General features: G+C 37.5%; 1 protein-coding gene across 3 annotated transcripts in view; it reads left to right on the top strand.

Annotated features, from left to right (window-relative positions):
* The window catches only part of LOC112158994 (kelch-like protein 12), a 145,982-nt gene extending 135,379 nt beyond the window's left edge, over positions 1–10,603 (top strand). For all 3 annotated transcript variants that reach the window (XM_024292743.1, XM_024292742.2, XM_024292740.2), the window contains 9 exons: positions 514–731; positions 6,126–6,275; positions 6,389–6,503; positions 6,587–6,693; positions 7,580–7,775; positions 7,848–8,006; positions 8,105–8,203; positions 8,426–8,612; positions 10,349–10,603. In XM_024292743.1, coding sequence (XP_024148511.1) covers positions 514–731; positions 6,126–6,275; positions 6,389–6,503; positions 6,587–6,693; positions 7,580–7,775; positions 7,848–8,006; positions 8,105–8,203; positions 8,426–8,612; positions 10,349–10,475 — 1,358 coding nt within the window. In that variant the 3' untranslated portion in view covers positions 10,476–10,603. The remainder of the gene's footprint in view (positions 1–513; positions 732–6,125; positions 6,276–6,388; positions 6,504–6,586; positions 6,694–7,579; positions 7,776–7,847; positions 8,007–8,104; positions 8,204–8,425; positions 8,613–10,348) is intronic.
* The last annotated feature ends 3,305 nt before the right edge of the window (positions 10,604–13,908 follow it).

Genomic DNA, 13,908 nt, shown 5'->3' with positions numbered 1-13,908 from the left:
CTAAAAGAATTGCCTTTAAATTCCAGGGCACTATAAAGTCCTGCACTATATAGTTTTTTAGTAGTTAGGGATTAGGATAGGAATTCGGACATAACCTGAGATTGTGAAAGATTAGGGGCACTGTACTGATCAGAAGAACATTGTTTCTTAGTTGTTTTTAAATGTAGTGGCTGACTCAAGTATCTAAAAGTGCCTTACGTGCACAACTACTTTTTTAGTTGTCAAGAACTTCTGCTTTTGCACAGAAGTAATATTGAAGATTCTTTGTTGAGTTTTAAAAGATGTAGTTGTTTTTGTCAAACATGCAAACTAAATAAAGTAAATCCTGTTTTGTTGTGTTCTAGTATTTTTTTTAATTTTCATCACGATCAACATAATTCCAGTAGATTTTGAAGGAGAAAAGCGGTCTCCTTCAAAATCTACTGGAATTATGCTGATCATGTTAAAGATTTTGTATTTAGGCGACGCCTCAAGTGTTAAATGTCATCTAAAGTTATCTTTCTGTTCCCTCAGGAGTCAAAAGGGCCTGCTGTGACTTTCTGGAGAGCCAGCTCGATCCCTCCAACTGTCTGGGAATTCGGGACTTCGCCGAAACCCACAACTGCCTGGACCTGATGCAGGCGGCTGAGCTCTTCTCCCAGAAGCATTTCTCCGAAGTGGTTCAACACGAGGAGTTCATGCTGCTGAGTCAGACGGAAGTCGAAAAGCTCATAAAATGTGACGAAATCCAGGTAAAGCTTTCTTTTAGATGTTCCGAAAGCTTTATTCGGTAGAGTGCCACAAATGGCCCATTTCGCCTCAATCGTCTGCACCATTGAAGTAGTTATTATTATAATTACGTTTCCTCAGGACTGGCTTAGCTTAGCGTGAATTTAGCTTGTCTTTCACAGTTTTCTATTGTCTGTCTAACACCTAAACAAAAAAAAAAGAGTAAGCAAGCACAAACCTGCAGTAATCTGAAGGAGGTCACCCCCTCCTCTCGGTTTTTAACTGGTCTGACAGTGAAATTGTAGAGAAGTGAGCCTGATTTAAGTTTGCCTTTGTGCTCAGGAAATTCCTGTTTCCCAAACCCCATGCATCGCTTTGTGAAAACACTGGTTATTATCATCTGATGATTTATAGATCGTCATTTGTGTCAAATTGTTCGTCCTGTCGTTTCTGTTGTTTTAGAAACTAGACTGCTCATGCAAAACAGTCACGCATAATTTGCCGTCATTCGAGGTTTGTCTTTTATGTTCAATGGTTCTTGGAGGTTTATTTTACTGTAAAAAAACAACAAAACACATCATTGTTTATGCCTGTTATGTCTTTCAGCTACAAGAATCATACGCAGAAAACCTCTATTCTGTCTTAAGGTACAAAAAATGCCAACAATAGTACAAAAGTCAGGATATAGTCAGGAATCTGACAACATAAACTACCGAGCAGTTTGACTGACTGCAATAAAGTTTGACATTATTGTGTCCTAATAAAACAAATGAATAGATTCCAGAATTCTCAAGTGAATCTAGTCAAATTGCTATGATTCAGTTTCAAGACAACATCACCAGGATAAATGAGAACTTTCCTCTGCATCACTTTTTAATCTATTATAAAAGTAGTGGTCTTTTAAAGGGGCCATAACTTGATTGTCTTTAGTCTTTCAGAGTAAACTATATTCATCTATGTGATCAAATATTGCTTTTGGAACACTAAAAAACAAATTATTTATGAAATATTAGTTACTTTTGAGAACTCTTTTCATAAACAGAAGTACTCGATTTCTGAGGCCCCGCCTTTCTCTCTTTGGGGTCCCGCCCATTTAATGACATAATGCTAGAGCCATCCTCGTCAGCGTGTCATGGAAAAAACCCATCAATTAAAATATATATATATATATATATATATATATATATAGATTTATATACTGTGTAGCCGGGGTGTTTATCCCTAAAATTTGGCACAGACAGAACGGTGATGGTTAATAGGTTAAAAAATGCAGACAACAATACCAGATTAACATTTCAGCATTTAGTGAAATGATGAGAACATTGTTCTAATTAGCATTGGGTGTGGGCGTTTTTTTACCCATTGAAGCATCATTAATCTCCATATAAAACATCCTTTCCACTTTAATGCGGATCACTTTTCTGGAAACACGTTCAAACCAGTTCTCCCAATTCTCCCAACGCTTTTTCCACCAGGAGATAGTCTGCTCCCATTATCCACAGAAAAAAAGTCTGCTCTCTTTCTCCACCAGGAAATAGTCTGCTCCCTTTCTCTACAGCAAATAGTCGGTTCCCTTTCTCCATAAGAAATACTCTGCTCCCTTTCTCTACAGCAAATAGTCTGCTCCCTTTTTCCACCAGGAAATAGTCTGCTCCCTATCTCCACAGCAAATAGTCTGCTCCCTTTTTCCACCAGGAAATAGTCTTCTCCCTATCTCCACAGCAAATAGTCTGCTCCCCCTTCTCCATTGGAAATAGTCTGTTCCCTTTTTCCACCAGGAAATAGTCTTCTCCCATTCTCCACAAGAAAAAGCCATTTCCCTTTCTCCACCAGGAAATAGTCTGCTCCCCTTTTCCACAGAAAATGCGCAGTTTTTCGAATGAGTTCGGGGTCCATCTAAACATGTCGAGCAGACTCCTCACTAAAATTTTCTTTGGTGGATGCCACCACACAAAGTGTGATCGCTAAATCAAAAGAGTGTTTCTTTGCCTTAAAGAAAATAAAAGAACCAAAGCTGAGCATTAGCGCTTGACAACCATTTCAGAAAAATACATGTCGGGTGTGAACTGTTGGTTAAGCGGATTCTCCGGTGTGTACCAGGCGTTACATGGATCTATTTATCTACAAGTGAATGCATCAGAATGGAGCAGACCAGGTAGCTAGTGACAAAGAGGGAGATAGTGATGAAGAAATACAATTTTAGACTTAATTTTCTTTGTATATCACCAGAAAAACACCACAAAAACATGTTAATAAATATCTTTTTCATTGGAGTGAGGTACCTAACTCCAGTCTTTCAAGGCTGCTGTCCCACTTGTTTTTTTCACTCACTCACTTGCTAAAATCAATTGTCAGCACGATCAATGTAATTCCAGTAGATTCTGAAGGAGAAAAGCGGCGTGAGCCGCTTTTCTCCTTCAGAATCTACTGGAATTACATTGATCGTGTTAACGGCTGGAAAGTTAATTTGCCTTTTTTGCATTTACATTTTTCTCCCAAGTATCTAAAACTAAACCTCAACAAGGATCATATTTAACCAAATTCTATCTGAAAACCCTTTTAAATGCCTCTGCTTCTAGAGCCTAAAAGAACAATAATCCAAAATTTGGATCATTTTCTTCTGAGGAAAATGACAATCTTGTGCAATCTTCCAATCATGGTGCCGTTGGATTCAGTGGGTCTTGTAATCCCTCCTCATAGGTTTGCACTTGGATGCGTGTTAGTACATGTGGATGTGCCTTCAGCAGGGTAAAGCTGTTGTTGGTTTTATTTAGAGAGACTTCAGTTGGGTTTTTTGTTCCCTCACAGCCCAACAACATTTGTTTTATGTCTGTTTAATCTCTTTTAAGATTTCTCAGGATTTTCTAAATCTTTCTCTAATACGCAGTTTGTAAAATACAAATTGACATGTAAACCTTAGTGTTTATTTATTTAAATTAATTTATTATGAGAGGTTGCTAAGTAACCTTGCTAATACTGAGATTTCTTGAGGAAATCCCGATAGTAAACTAAAGAGGGAGCTATGGAAAAAAATGAAACACCCTGCCTAAATGTAAATGTGCAAATCAATAAAAAAATTAACTTTCAAACATATGTGAACAATTTGGAGTTAACCTCCCTTTCTCTCCTGAAACTTAGCATCGTTTGGTCTTCACCAGAGTGTCAATATCAGGATTCAAATCAACACATTTCTCAATATCATCTAAGTGTGCGAAATACAAAGAAATGTCCAAAAATCTTTTCCTGTTTTGGCTTCTTTTCCTTTGCTCCCCCTAGTGGCAGAATTGCACATTGCGGTCATTTCTTTAAAGCATTTTATGGCCACCTCCACATTTGGCCCCACCCCCTGAACTAAATCAGAGACCCGTGGTTTGTTTTTTCTTTTTCTCCAGTCCGGACCCACACAGAATGTGACTTTTTATTCCAGTCTTCTGCAGTCTGTGCTCCAATCTGATCCATGCAGCTCTAATCGCGACCAATTTGTTTTTATTGTATAAAACTGGACTTTTTGTCTATGAAGTTTTGAAATTTAAGAGTTTAAACAAGAGAGAAAAGTGTGGTTCATGTTTGTCTGAGAAAAGTGGAGTTTGGTGAAAAGTTTTACGTCTGTAGTCTTAATTTGCAGCTTTCACCGTCACAAGTTACTTTTAGAATGAAAATTAGACTTTTTTATTAGACTATTTCATTAAAAAGATTTTTTTTTTATTGTCTGACTTTTTTCTGTCAAGATCTCAGAAAGGGTTTTTAATATGGTTACATGTAGGGCTGTAACGAGTATCCGGGTGCTCTGGTATTCGCGATCTACTCCCAAAATTTCGAGTACGGATATTTGCGACATCTAAGATCGCTGATTCGCGATCTTTATAAATTTAGTAAATTGTAGCAAAAGATGATCAAAATATCAATTGGGGACGATGTATTTTTGTTCTGAAATGCAGATTAATATTGGATTTTAAGTTTACAAACTAAAATAAAGCCGAAAAAGTCGAAAGAGCCGCCGTACTTTCACCGGAAATAAACACATCTTCGTGACGGTGAAGCTTCCGGTTTTCAAAGTAAAACTAGCGAGAGCTTTTTTCCGTTCAAAAACTGAGACTGAAGTTCCGCTCACAGACATAACTTTTGAAAAAATGAATTAGCTTTAGCGCCAGTGTTTACAATATTTTGGTTATGATAACTCTTCAACATTTGACGTAATTAACAAAACTCCAGGTTATTCTGAAGAAACAGCCTCGCGCTGCTGAAAGGCGGATGTAATCAACGTGAATGAGCTGATTCTGCTGCAAAAAAAGAGACTTTTCATAGGAGCTCTGCAGCAATATGTGATGCTTAGAACGTAAAATATTGAAGAACTTTGAGGATAAAAAACTGTGTAGAACATTTTCAGGTTTTGTTGTTAAATGACCCAAAAGCAAAAGTGATTTTTATCCTTTTTATGTTGTTTTACTGCTGAGAAGATTGAAAAGCAAAAAAAACTTTAAAATGACAAAAAATGTCTTTTTATCTGAATCTTTGTGTTTTTTAATCAGTTTAGTTGATTCTGATCACTTGTTCTAAATAAAGGTATAAATGATGATTAAATACAAATAATTTCAATTTTCATCCATCTAGTAAATAGACATACACATAGCAATAAACATAGTAAACAAAGTAAGAATCGTGGTTCAACTCGTGAATCGTTGCTCTTGATTCGTGAATCGAATCGGATCGCCACCTAAGTGATGATCCACAGCTCTAGTTTTGTGTGACTTCCTGAAAAACCAGAAATGTTTACGTTTAGACGTACCCTGCGATTTTCCTTAGCCTACAACCTGAAAAAAACAGTTATGTGGCCCTTACAAGAAAAAGTTTGGGACCCCATTTTTAAAGAACCATAACTCGCCACAGGAATGGGCTCGAAACTTGCTTTTTTTTTTACATCTTGATATTTTTTCTCTTCGTGACTAGGTTGGATTAAACCATCTGGCGGGCCGTATATTTGGTACACTGATCTAAAGTTTAGAAAATGGACTTCTACTTTTAGTTGCATCTCTACTAAATCATTTAAAGTTCTGCTCCAATCATTTTTCGATCTTTTGCAAAAGTGTTTCTGGTGGTTTTTAATTGTGATTATGCAGTTTTTAGCCAAAATAAAGAAAACAAACTCTCGTTTTCTAGGACATAGTTTCTGTAGGAGTTCATCAGAAATTCACCTCTGAGTTGTGGGCGGGGCTTCTGGTGCATAATAGGGAGCATCATATTTTCTATCCCAGATACAATCTTTTCTTAATTTTCCATCCTGATTCACAACCGTTCAAATAAAGAAATATTCTGAAATTAAATTCTGGGCTTTATGTCATAAATAAAAAAAAAAAAAAGCCACAATAATGTGTTTAAAAACACAGTTTTCGTGTGAACTGGTCTTGTTGTGTGTACAGGTGGACTCAGAGGAGCCGGTGTTCGAAGCTGTGCTGAACTGGGTGAAACACAACAGGAAAGAGCGAGAGCCGTACCTCCCCGACATGCTGGAGTTTGTCCGAATGCCCCTGCTTACCCCCCGCTACATCACGGATGTCATTGATGCCGAGGTGAGCCGGGACAACCGATTGTTATGTAATCACGCAGGAAAGATTCAGATGAAAGATTTCGCCTGCTGAAGTATTTATTGCATCACAATTAAGCAGGTTTTTGCATGTCCCAGCCTCTCATTCGATGTAGCCTGCCGTGTCGAGACCTTGTTGATGAGGCCAAGAAATTCCACCTCCGACCAGAGCTGAGGAGCGAGATGCAGGGACCGCGAACTCAAGCCAGATTAGGTTGGAACCCTGTTTTTAACTGTAATTTAGATAAATGCATGTTCTCATATAGAAGCCTTGTAATCCACAAGTTTATCCTCCAGGTGCCAAAGAAGTCCTGCTGGTTATTGGCGGCTTTGGCAGCCAGCAGTCACCTATAGACATAGTGGAGAAATATGATCCCAAAACTCAAGAGTGGAGCTTTCTACCTGTGAGTCTGAACTTTGAAAGACGATCTTAGGGGGTCAAATCAGGATCAGCTTAAAGTGAACGAAAAAAACAGACTGAAGACTGGAAAAATAGACATTGTAACTGAGAAAAACATGAACATTTGAAAGCAAGACATTAAATATTTAGAAAAAAATAAGTTTTGAAAATTAAAAAAAAGAAGCTAAAAACTTGAAATCAATCTTGAAAATTTGAAAAAAAAATCAAAATTTGAAGAAAAAAAATTTGAAGAAAAAAAAACTGAAAACCATAAATGTAAAAATTACCAATTGAAAAATGATTTATCCATTAATAACAGCTGTTGTTTTGAAATTTCACTTTTTTTTGGGCTTTCCTAAATCTTAACTTTCAGTCCTCAGTTTACGGTTTCAATTCTCATTTTGGAGTTTTCGCTGCCGAGCTCAAAGCCCCGCCCCCTTGTAAAATTCGGCTCAGTTCAGCAGCAAAAACTTGAAAATCAGAATCCAAAACTGTAAACTGAGGACTGAAAGTGAAGATTTAGAAAAGCAAAAAAAATTAATACAATTCCAAACAACAGCTTATTATTACAGCTAATTAGTAATTTTTACATTTATAGTTTTTTTCATTCAAGTTTTCAGGTTTTTTTTTTATTTTCAAGAATTTATTTTTTCCAATTTTCATACTTTTTCAAATTTTCAAGATTTATTTAAAATTATTCTTTTTTTTCACATTTTCAAAACATTTTTTAGATTTTTTTTTTTTCAAATATATAATTTTTCAAATTTTCAATTTTTTTCTGTTACAATGTCTATTTTTCAAGTTTTCAATCTGTTTTTTCATTCACTTTATTCTAATCACACAATCTTCTTTCAGTGTTTTGTAAATAAACACTTCTGCGTTTTGAACAGAATATTGCTCGGAAGCGGCGTTACGTTGCCACGGTTTCCCTACACGATCGAGTCTACGTGATCGGGGGCTACGACGGCCGATCCAGACTCAGCTCTGTGGAGTGCCTGGACTACACCGCGGACGAAGACGGCGTGTGGTACACCGTCGCCACCATGAATGTGCGGCGAGGACTCGCAGGAGCCACAACGCTCGGAGGTGAGAGCGTTTCCTCTCCGAGAAAGTCTCCGTTTCCTCCTTCCTGCTCACCAAACAACTGGGCTTCCACAGATATGATATATGTCGCTGGAGGCTTCGACGGAAGCCGCCGGCACACCAGCATGGAACGCTACGATCCCAACATTGACCAGTGGAGCATGCTGGGAGATATGCAGACGGCGAGGGAGGGAGCTGGTCTGGTGGTGGCGAGTGGGCTCATATACTGTCTTGGTAAGAAGTCAAAATGCTTTCTGTAATAATTCCCTTCTATTTGTACTTAAAACATAACAGGTTATTGATAAATCTCATGAGGTTACCTTTCATCAAAGGTGGATACGATGGTCTTAACATCTTGAATTCAGTGGAGCGGTACGACCCTCACACGGGACACTGGACGAGCGTCACACCCATGGCCACGAAGCGCTCTGGTGGGTAAAAACAAGGCGTAAAGCCTCATATACAGTTTTAGACTTTGCAATCACTCCTTTCTATGACCCTACACGAGCCCGGAGGGCTCGTGGAGGGTCATAGAAAGGGGTGATTGCATCTAAAGGGGAGTATTTTGTTATAATGCACTTTTAGTTTCATTGAACTTGTGACAATGACAAATAAAAATCTATCTAAGAGTCTATTGGACTATTGTTTTTCAGGAGCTGGCGTGGCTTTGCTCAACGACCACATTTACGTGGTGGGAGGCTTTGATGGCATTTCACATCTGGATTCTGTGGAGGTGTACAACATCAGGACCGACTATTGGACTACTGTAGCCAGTATGACCACACCTCGGTGTTATGTCGGCGCGACTGTGCTCCGAGGGCGACTTTACGCCATCGCAGGGTAAGAAAGAACGCCCTCCCCTCTGTGTTTGAACAATATCTGTGCTGGTGTGGGTTTGGATTGAGCCACTTTGAAGTTTTCACGGTGAATAGGAAGGAGGTTCTATTCATCTATTGTTACGGAGGGACTCTGCTCCTCGTTGACCTGTAGGGCCGGGTCAGAAGTTGAGCACCAGGAATTACAGGTTTTGTTTCTTCTCTCACCTGCGGTCATGATCTGTGGAGAACAAAAGAATAAGATGACAGATACAGGAAACCGAATTATCATTGTTCTCAGTGTCTCCATGGTGACCGGGTGAGGAGTTCTGCCATCTTTGAGATGATCTGATTTATTTTTTACATTTTTTTTTAGCCTCTCCTGACCTAATAACATAATTTGAGAGTTTCAAAAATTAATTACGGGGTGTCACTCTCAAATTCCTGAATCAACTTAATTATGATTCACAAGTTATAGATTTAATCTGATTTATTACCTTTAATGTTTCAATTAAATGCTAAATAATTCACTTTCATAATCAGTTTTACTTGAATAAGAATTTAAACCGAACTTAAATTAGCAAAGTTATTCATTCTTACATTAAAAAATAATATAAATTAATTTATATAATCTAAATAAAAGTTTTAGAGGAAGATATATTAATTATTACAGCTGGTATGTAAAGGTCAGTCTTAATAAAATCATTGTTAGTTAAAGAGAAACTTTGTATGAGTGATTACATATATATATTTTTAAAAGTGTCTGCATTACACTTGCCCTTTTCTTAAACCATATTTCTTTGGATTCCAACACCTGGGACTTTTATTCTGAAATTCTTTTAAAGTTCCCATGTGATATTTTTTTAATTATGATTATGAAGTTTTTAACCAAAATCCCACAACCTAAATGTCTTAAAAAGCCGTTTTCCATGTTGATCTGAAGCCTCCATTTCCAAAATCTCCTCTGAGGGGGCGTGGCTTTTGGAGCTGATTTTCATTGGAGGGGGACTTTAAGGACTTTCAAAGTAACACAGAAATTTGGTGGTTTATTGGTATCTTAAAAATCTTAAATTCCCACTCCGATCATCTTTTGATCCATTGTAAAAGCGTTCCTAGTGTTCTTTTAATTATGGTTATGCTGTTTTTAAGTCAAAATTAAAAAATCTTGTGTTGTTTTCTTGGATATACTACCTACAAAGCCGCTGTAGTTCATTAGAAATGAATGTGAATGGGACTTTTGGCTTGAAGCAAGCCCGCCCCCCTTCCCCTCCCTCTTGCTGAGAGCCTTGAGCAAGGAGTTTGTGGCCCGTCCAATATTATTATATACATAACAAATATAATCTTCAAGAAATACTCAAAAATAAAATGTCTTTTTTTAGAAAAATATTTCAAGATGAAGTACAAAGCACCCAAAACTAGATTTATATCAGAGTGAGCATTTGCTTAATTACTGCTCTCAAAGGTTGTATTTTTCACTGGAACGTGAAGCAGCACGCCTCCACCAGCGTAAGATGATGGATTTACACCTCCTCATTTTACCTTTCTGCTGATCACATTCAAGACTCCTTACAATTGGCTGCACCAAAGGACAGCACTGATTTGCGCTGAAGAATTTGGGGCAAAACCAACAGACTATTATAATGTTGCACACAAAAGAAGGTGCAGCAAAATACTCCTGTGGTTTTCCCAGCGTGCCGTAACAAGCGTTGCAGTTTGGAACCTACAGCGTCTGACGGCTGTGGTTGCTCTGTGTTCCTGCAGGTATGACGGGAACTCTCTCCTCAGCAGTATCGAATGTTACGACCCAGTTCTCGACTCCTGGGAGGTCGTCACTTCAATGGCAACCCAGCGCTGCGACGCCGGTGTCTGCGTCCTTCGAGAAAAGTGAGCTCACGTTGGAGGGCGAGCAGACAGGAGGACCTTTCTTACAAGCATCAGAGCCACAGAGACGTATGTAAGATGCAAACAGAAGCTCAGATAAATCAATAAAAACGTGCCGCAGCTACGCCTCCAGAGGACGGTGGGGCCTTCTTCAGTCAAACTGCCACAGCATCACAAGAGCCCGTCACTAATGCATGACTCTTGGGTGGTTCCTGTGTCTGTCATACCTGTGAGATTATTTTTTCAGTGTCTTCAAAGTGCAATATATTTTTACTCATCAGAAAAAAAAAGAAAGATGGAGCGGGTTTAGACTCCAGTTGCTGCTATACGCCTTACATCCAACATCAAACACTCATGTTGCCTCGATTTTACTGACACTTAACCGCGACTGAATGGACTCGATGTGACGTTTACGCGCTCATTATTGGGTCGGGGGGTAGAAACCCTGCTGTGCATTTCTTCGCCTGTAAGCATTACTTTTGAATGGAAAAATCACTTTATTACAAAAAAAAAATATTTCTTAAAAGTTATATTCAAAGATGCTTTTAGAAAGAGTTGCATGTTATTTCTTTTTTTGTACTATTTTTGTCTCCATGTTGCATTAAAGTTGGGACAAATAGGATGCAAAGTCCTGACAGCTGTCGCCTGGGAAGAAAAGACAAAATAAAAACATTATATTAAAAAAAAGACTTTTTTTTTTTATCTGTGATGCAGCTAAACACCCAACAAACAATATGGATCATTGTTTTCCTGCTCTCACTCACAAAAACTCTATTATTTCTATTTTTTCCTATTTATAATGGAGTTGCTTCAACTTTATTAAAAAGTCCACCATGACAGTTCCATTCATCCTCTTACCCTGTTGGATCCTTTCGGGGTTGTCCCGGCTATTGTTGGACGAAGGATTCCATTGATGATAAATTAAATGAAAAATAAAGTGCAGTAAAACACTAAAATTGATCATATCCTAGATTTCTACGGTCCACAAAGTCTAAAACATCAGATGGAGAACAAAGAGACCGGCACAGAAACAACAAAACATCATTATCGTCAACATTCTGTCCAAATTCTATCACTACTCCTTAACCCAGAAGAGGGAAAACTAGGGCCGGGAGCCACAAACTGTTTAATTTGGCCAACCAAGTTAAAATAAGTTATTTCATTAATCCTAATTATTGCTTTTTTTCCCATGTATTTCAGGTTTCTCCACACTACAGAAACATTGATGTTTGTTTAGGTGCTGAAAATGATCTGCATTCATGCAATGTTGGAAGATTTGTAGTTTTTCTGATGTTCACGAGTGTTTTTTGAGTCAGACGAGTATTTTTCCGATTATTTCCAACACCGCATGAACGCAGCATTTCTTTAAGTTTGCCTTTTTCCCTGAGGGACATCATCGTATTGGTGCAATTGACATTAAAATTAAAATTAAAAGTTTTGAAAGAAAAACTCCAATAAAATATATATGAATTTGAATCACAGTTGAAGCATCTTTTGATCCAAATTCCATATAATTTCTTTCTCGAATGTTGTGGATTAGCAAATATCCACATCAGCTCCTGCTCCAAAACTCCAACAGTAACCTGGACTTGAATGTACTTTAAACCAGGAATCCCCAAATTACGCCCCGCCCAAACACTATCAGAGACTCATGATTTTATTTTCTTCTCAATCTGCCCGACGTTACGTTCAGGCTGTGATTGTTACTCTCTTCTGTTGGCGTACAAACCGACCCCAACCCCACGTCAGAGGAGGAAACGGTTTTGTGGCCCCTTCAAGAAAAAGTTTGGGAACCCCTGCTTTAGATTCTTGCTCACTATTTATTTTTTATTTATTTTACTCCTAATTTGACCAATTTGCTGAAGTAAAAACCTAATTAATATAAACATTTCATGAAGACTATTTATGAATCCACTCTGTTCTGATGATGAAAACTTAGATGATCAAATCAATAACTCACATATATATTTTTCATAGTGTGACATATGCTTCAAATACGATGCATTAGCATTGGTGCACAGTAGCTTTTGCAGAGACTTCTGGGAAATTTCCAGAACACTGAATTTTGAAACTACAATTCTAAAATTACAAAAAAAAAAAACTGTGCATTGATGATTGCTACATTGGCAAATATAGAGCACAATGCATTGTTTTGGCAGATTTTTTCATTTTAAGAAAATGTATTTTTAATAAATCACCCCAATTTTCATCATCAGAACACAATGGATTTATATATATATCAATAATTATTTAAATAAATAATTCATATTTATTAAGCATGGTGTCTGAATGGCTTTTAAAATCAAACCTGCACTATATAGTAGTTTGGGAGTACTGAGGGAATTTGGACACAACTATTATATTTACAAATATAAAGCTTAGACAAACATAGAAACACTGGAACAGCTGTTAGAAGACCAGACAGGTTCTAGTTAGTGACTGTACAACGACAAACACTTTAATGGAGGAGAAGTCAGTGGAAACATCCAATGTTTAAAATTCTGAGTAATCCTTCAAACCACATCTAGTTTTAAGTAAAAATTGAAGTCCTGAATCAGAGTAACCAGTCAAACCGTCCAGAAAACGTGTTTTAAAAGACAATTTGTCTCAAAATTCCTTTAAAAAATTACCCATTATACTTCAACACAGGTGTACAGTCCAAGCGGCTCTGTGAAACACAGTGGAGGTAGTATCATGGTTGGGACTCTCTCTGCTTCTTCTGGTACAAGTGTTTAAATCTTCACAAGATGGCAGCAAAATAAGCATGTTGTGAGAGGAATCATCTTAATGTAGGACCTAAAGCAAGAATCCAAAACAAGAAGGGAGTTTATCAGAGGCAAGTTTTAGATAATGCTCTCATTAATCAGAGATGGGTTCACACACACAATGATGTCCCTGATAAAAAAGTTTAAATCTAAAATGTTCAGTTTAGACCAAAACTCAAAGAAATTCTCTTCTTGTTTCTATACTTTTATATATGGAAGTATATAAACACCAAAGAAAATCTTGTTTCTGGTCATACTAAGGACAGTTTTCCCCTGTAAATGTGCCGTCTCACTCTTAAATCTTTCTTAAAAACCTTAATTCATTTTACTAACTTCATTGTTCGCATTAAAGCTTTAATGTAACGTTGTTCTAGCCAATGGTTAAATCTTTGGTGAGCAGAACTGTGCAGCACGTACAAAATACTTCAAGTTTTATCTCATCTCTCGCTTTCATGAATGCAATAAACCATGAAGAAAAGCTTCAATCAAAATTCCTTTTATTTTCTGATCAAAAGATTCAAACTAAGCAGCGTGTGTGTTTTTTATCTCATTATCAAGTCTGTGAAACATAAAGAAAAGCAGCAGAAACGATTAAGACGACAGAATGTTGCCCAAATGTGCTTCTTTTCAACGCCTGCAAGTAATGACAAGCCTGAAGATGGACAGAAACAACAA

Source organism: Oryzias melastigma, linkage group LG7 (assembly GCF_002922805.2).
Source record: "Oryzias melastigma strain HK-1 linkage group LG7, ASM292280v2, whole genome shotgun sequence".
Classification (NCBI taxonomy): domain Eukaryota; kingdom Metazoa; phylum Chordata; class Actinopteri; order Beloniformes; family Adrianichthyidae; genus Oryzias; species Oryzias melastigma.
This window is presented reverse-complemented; position numbering and strand designations above follow the sequence as displayed.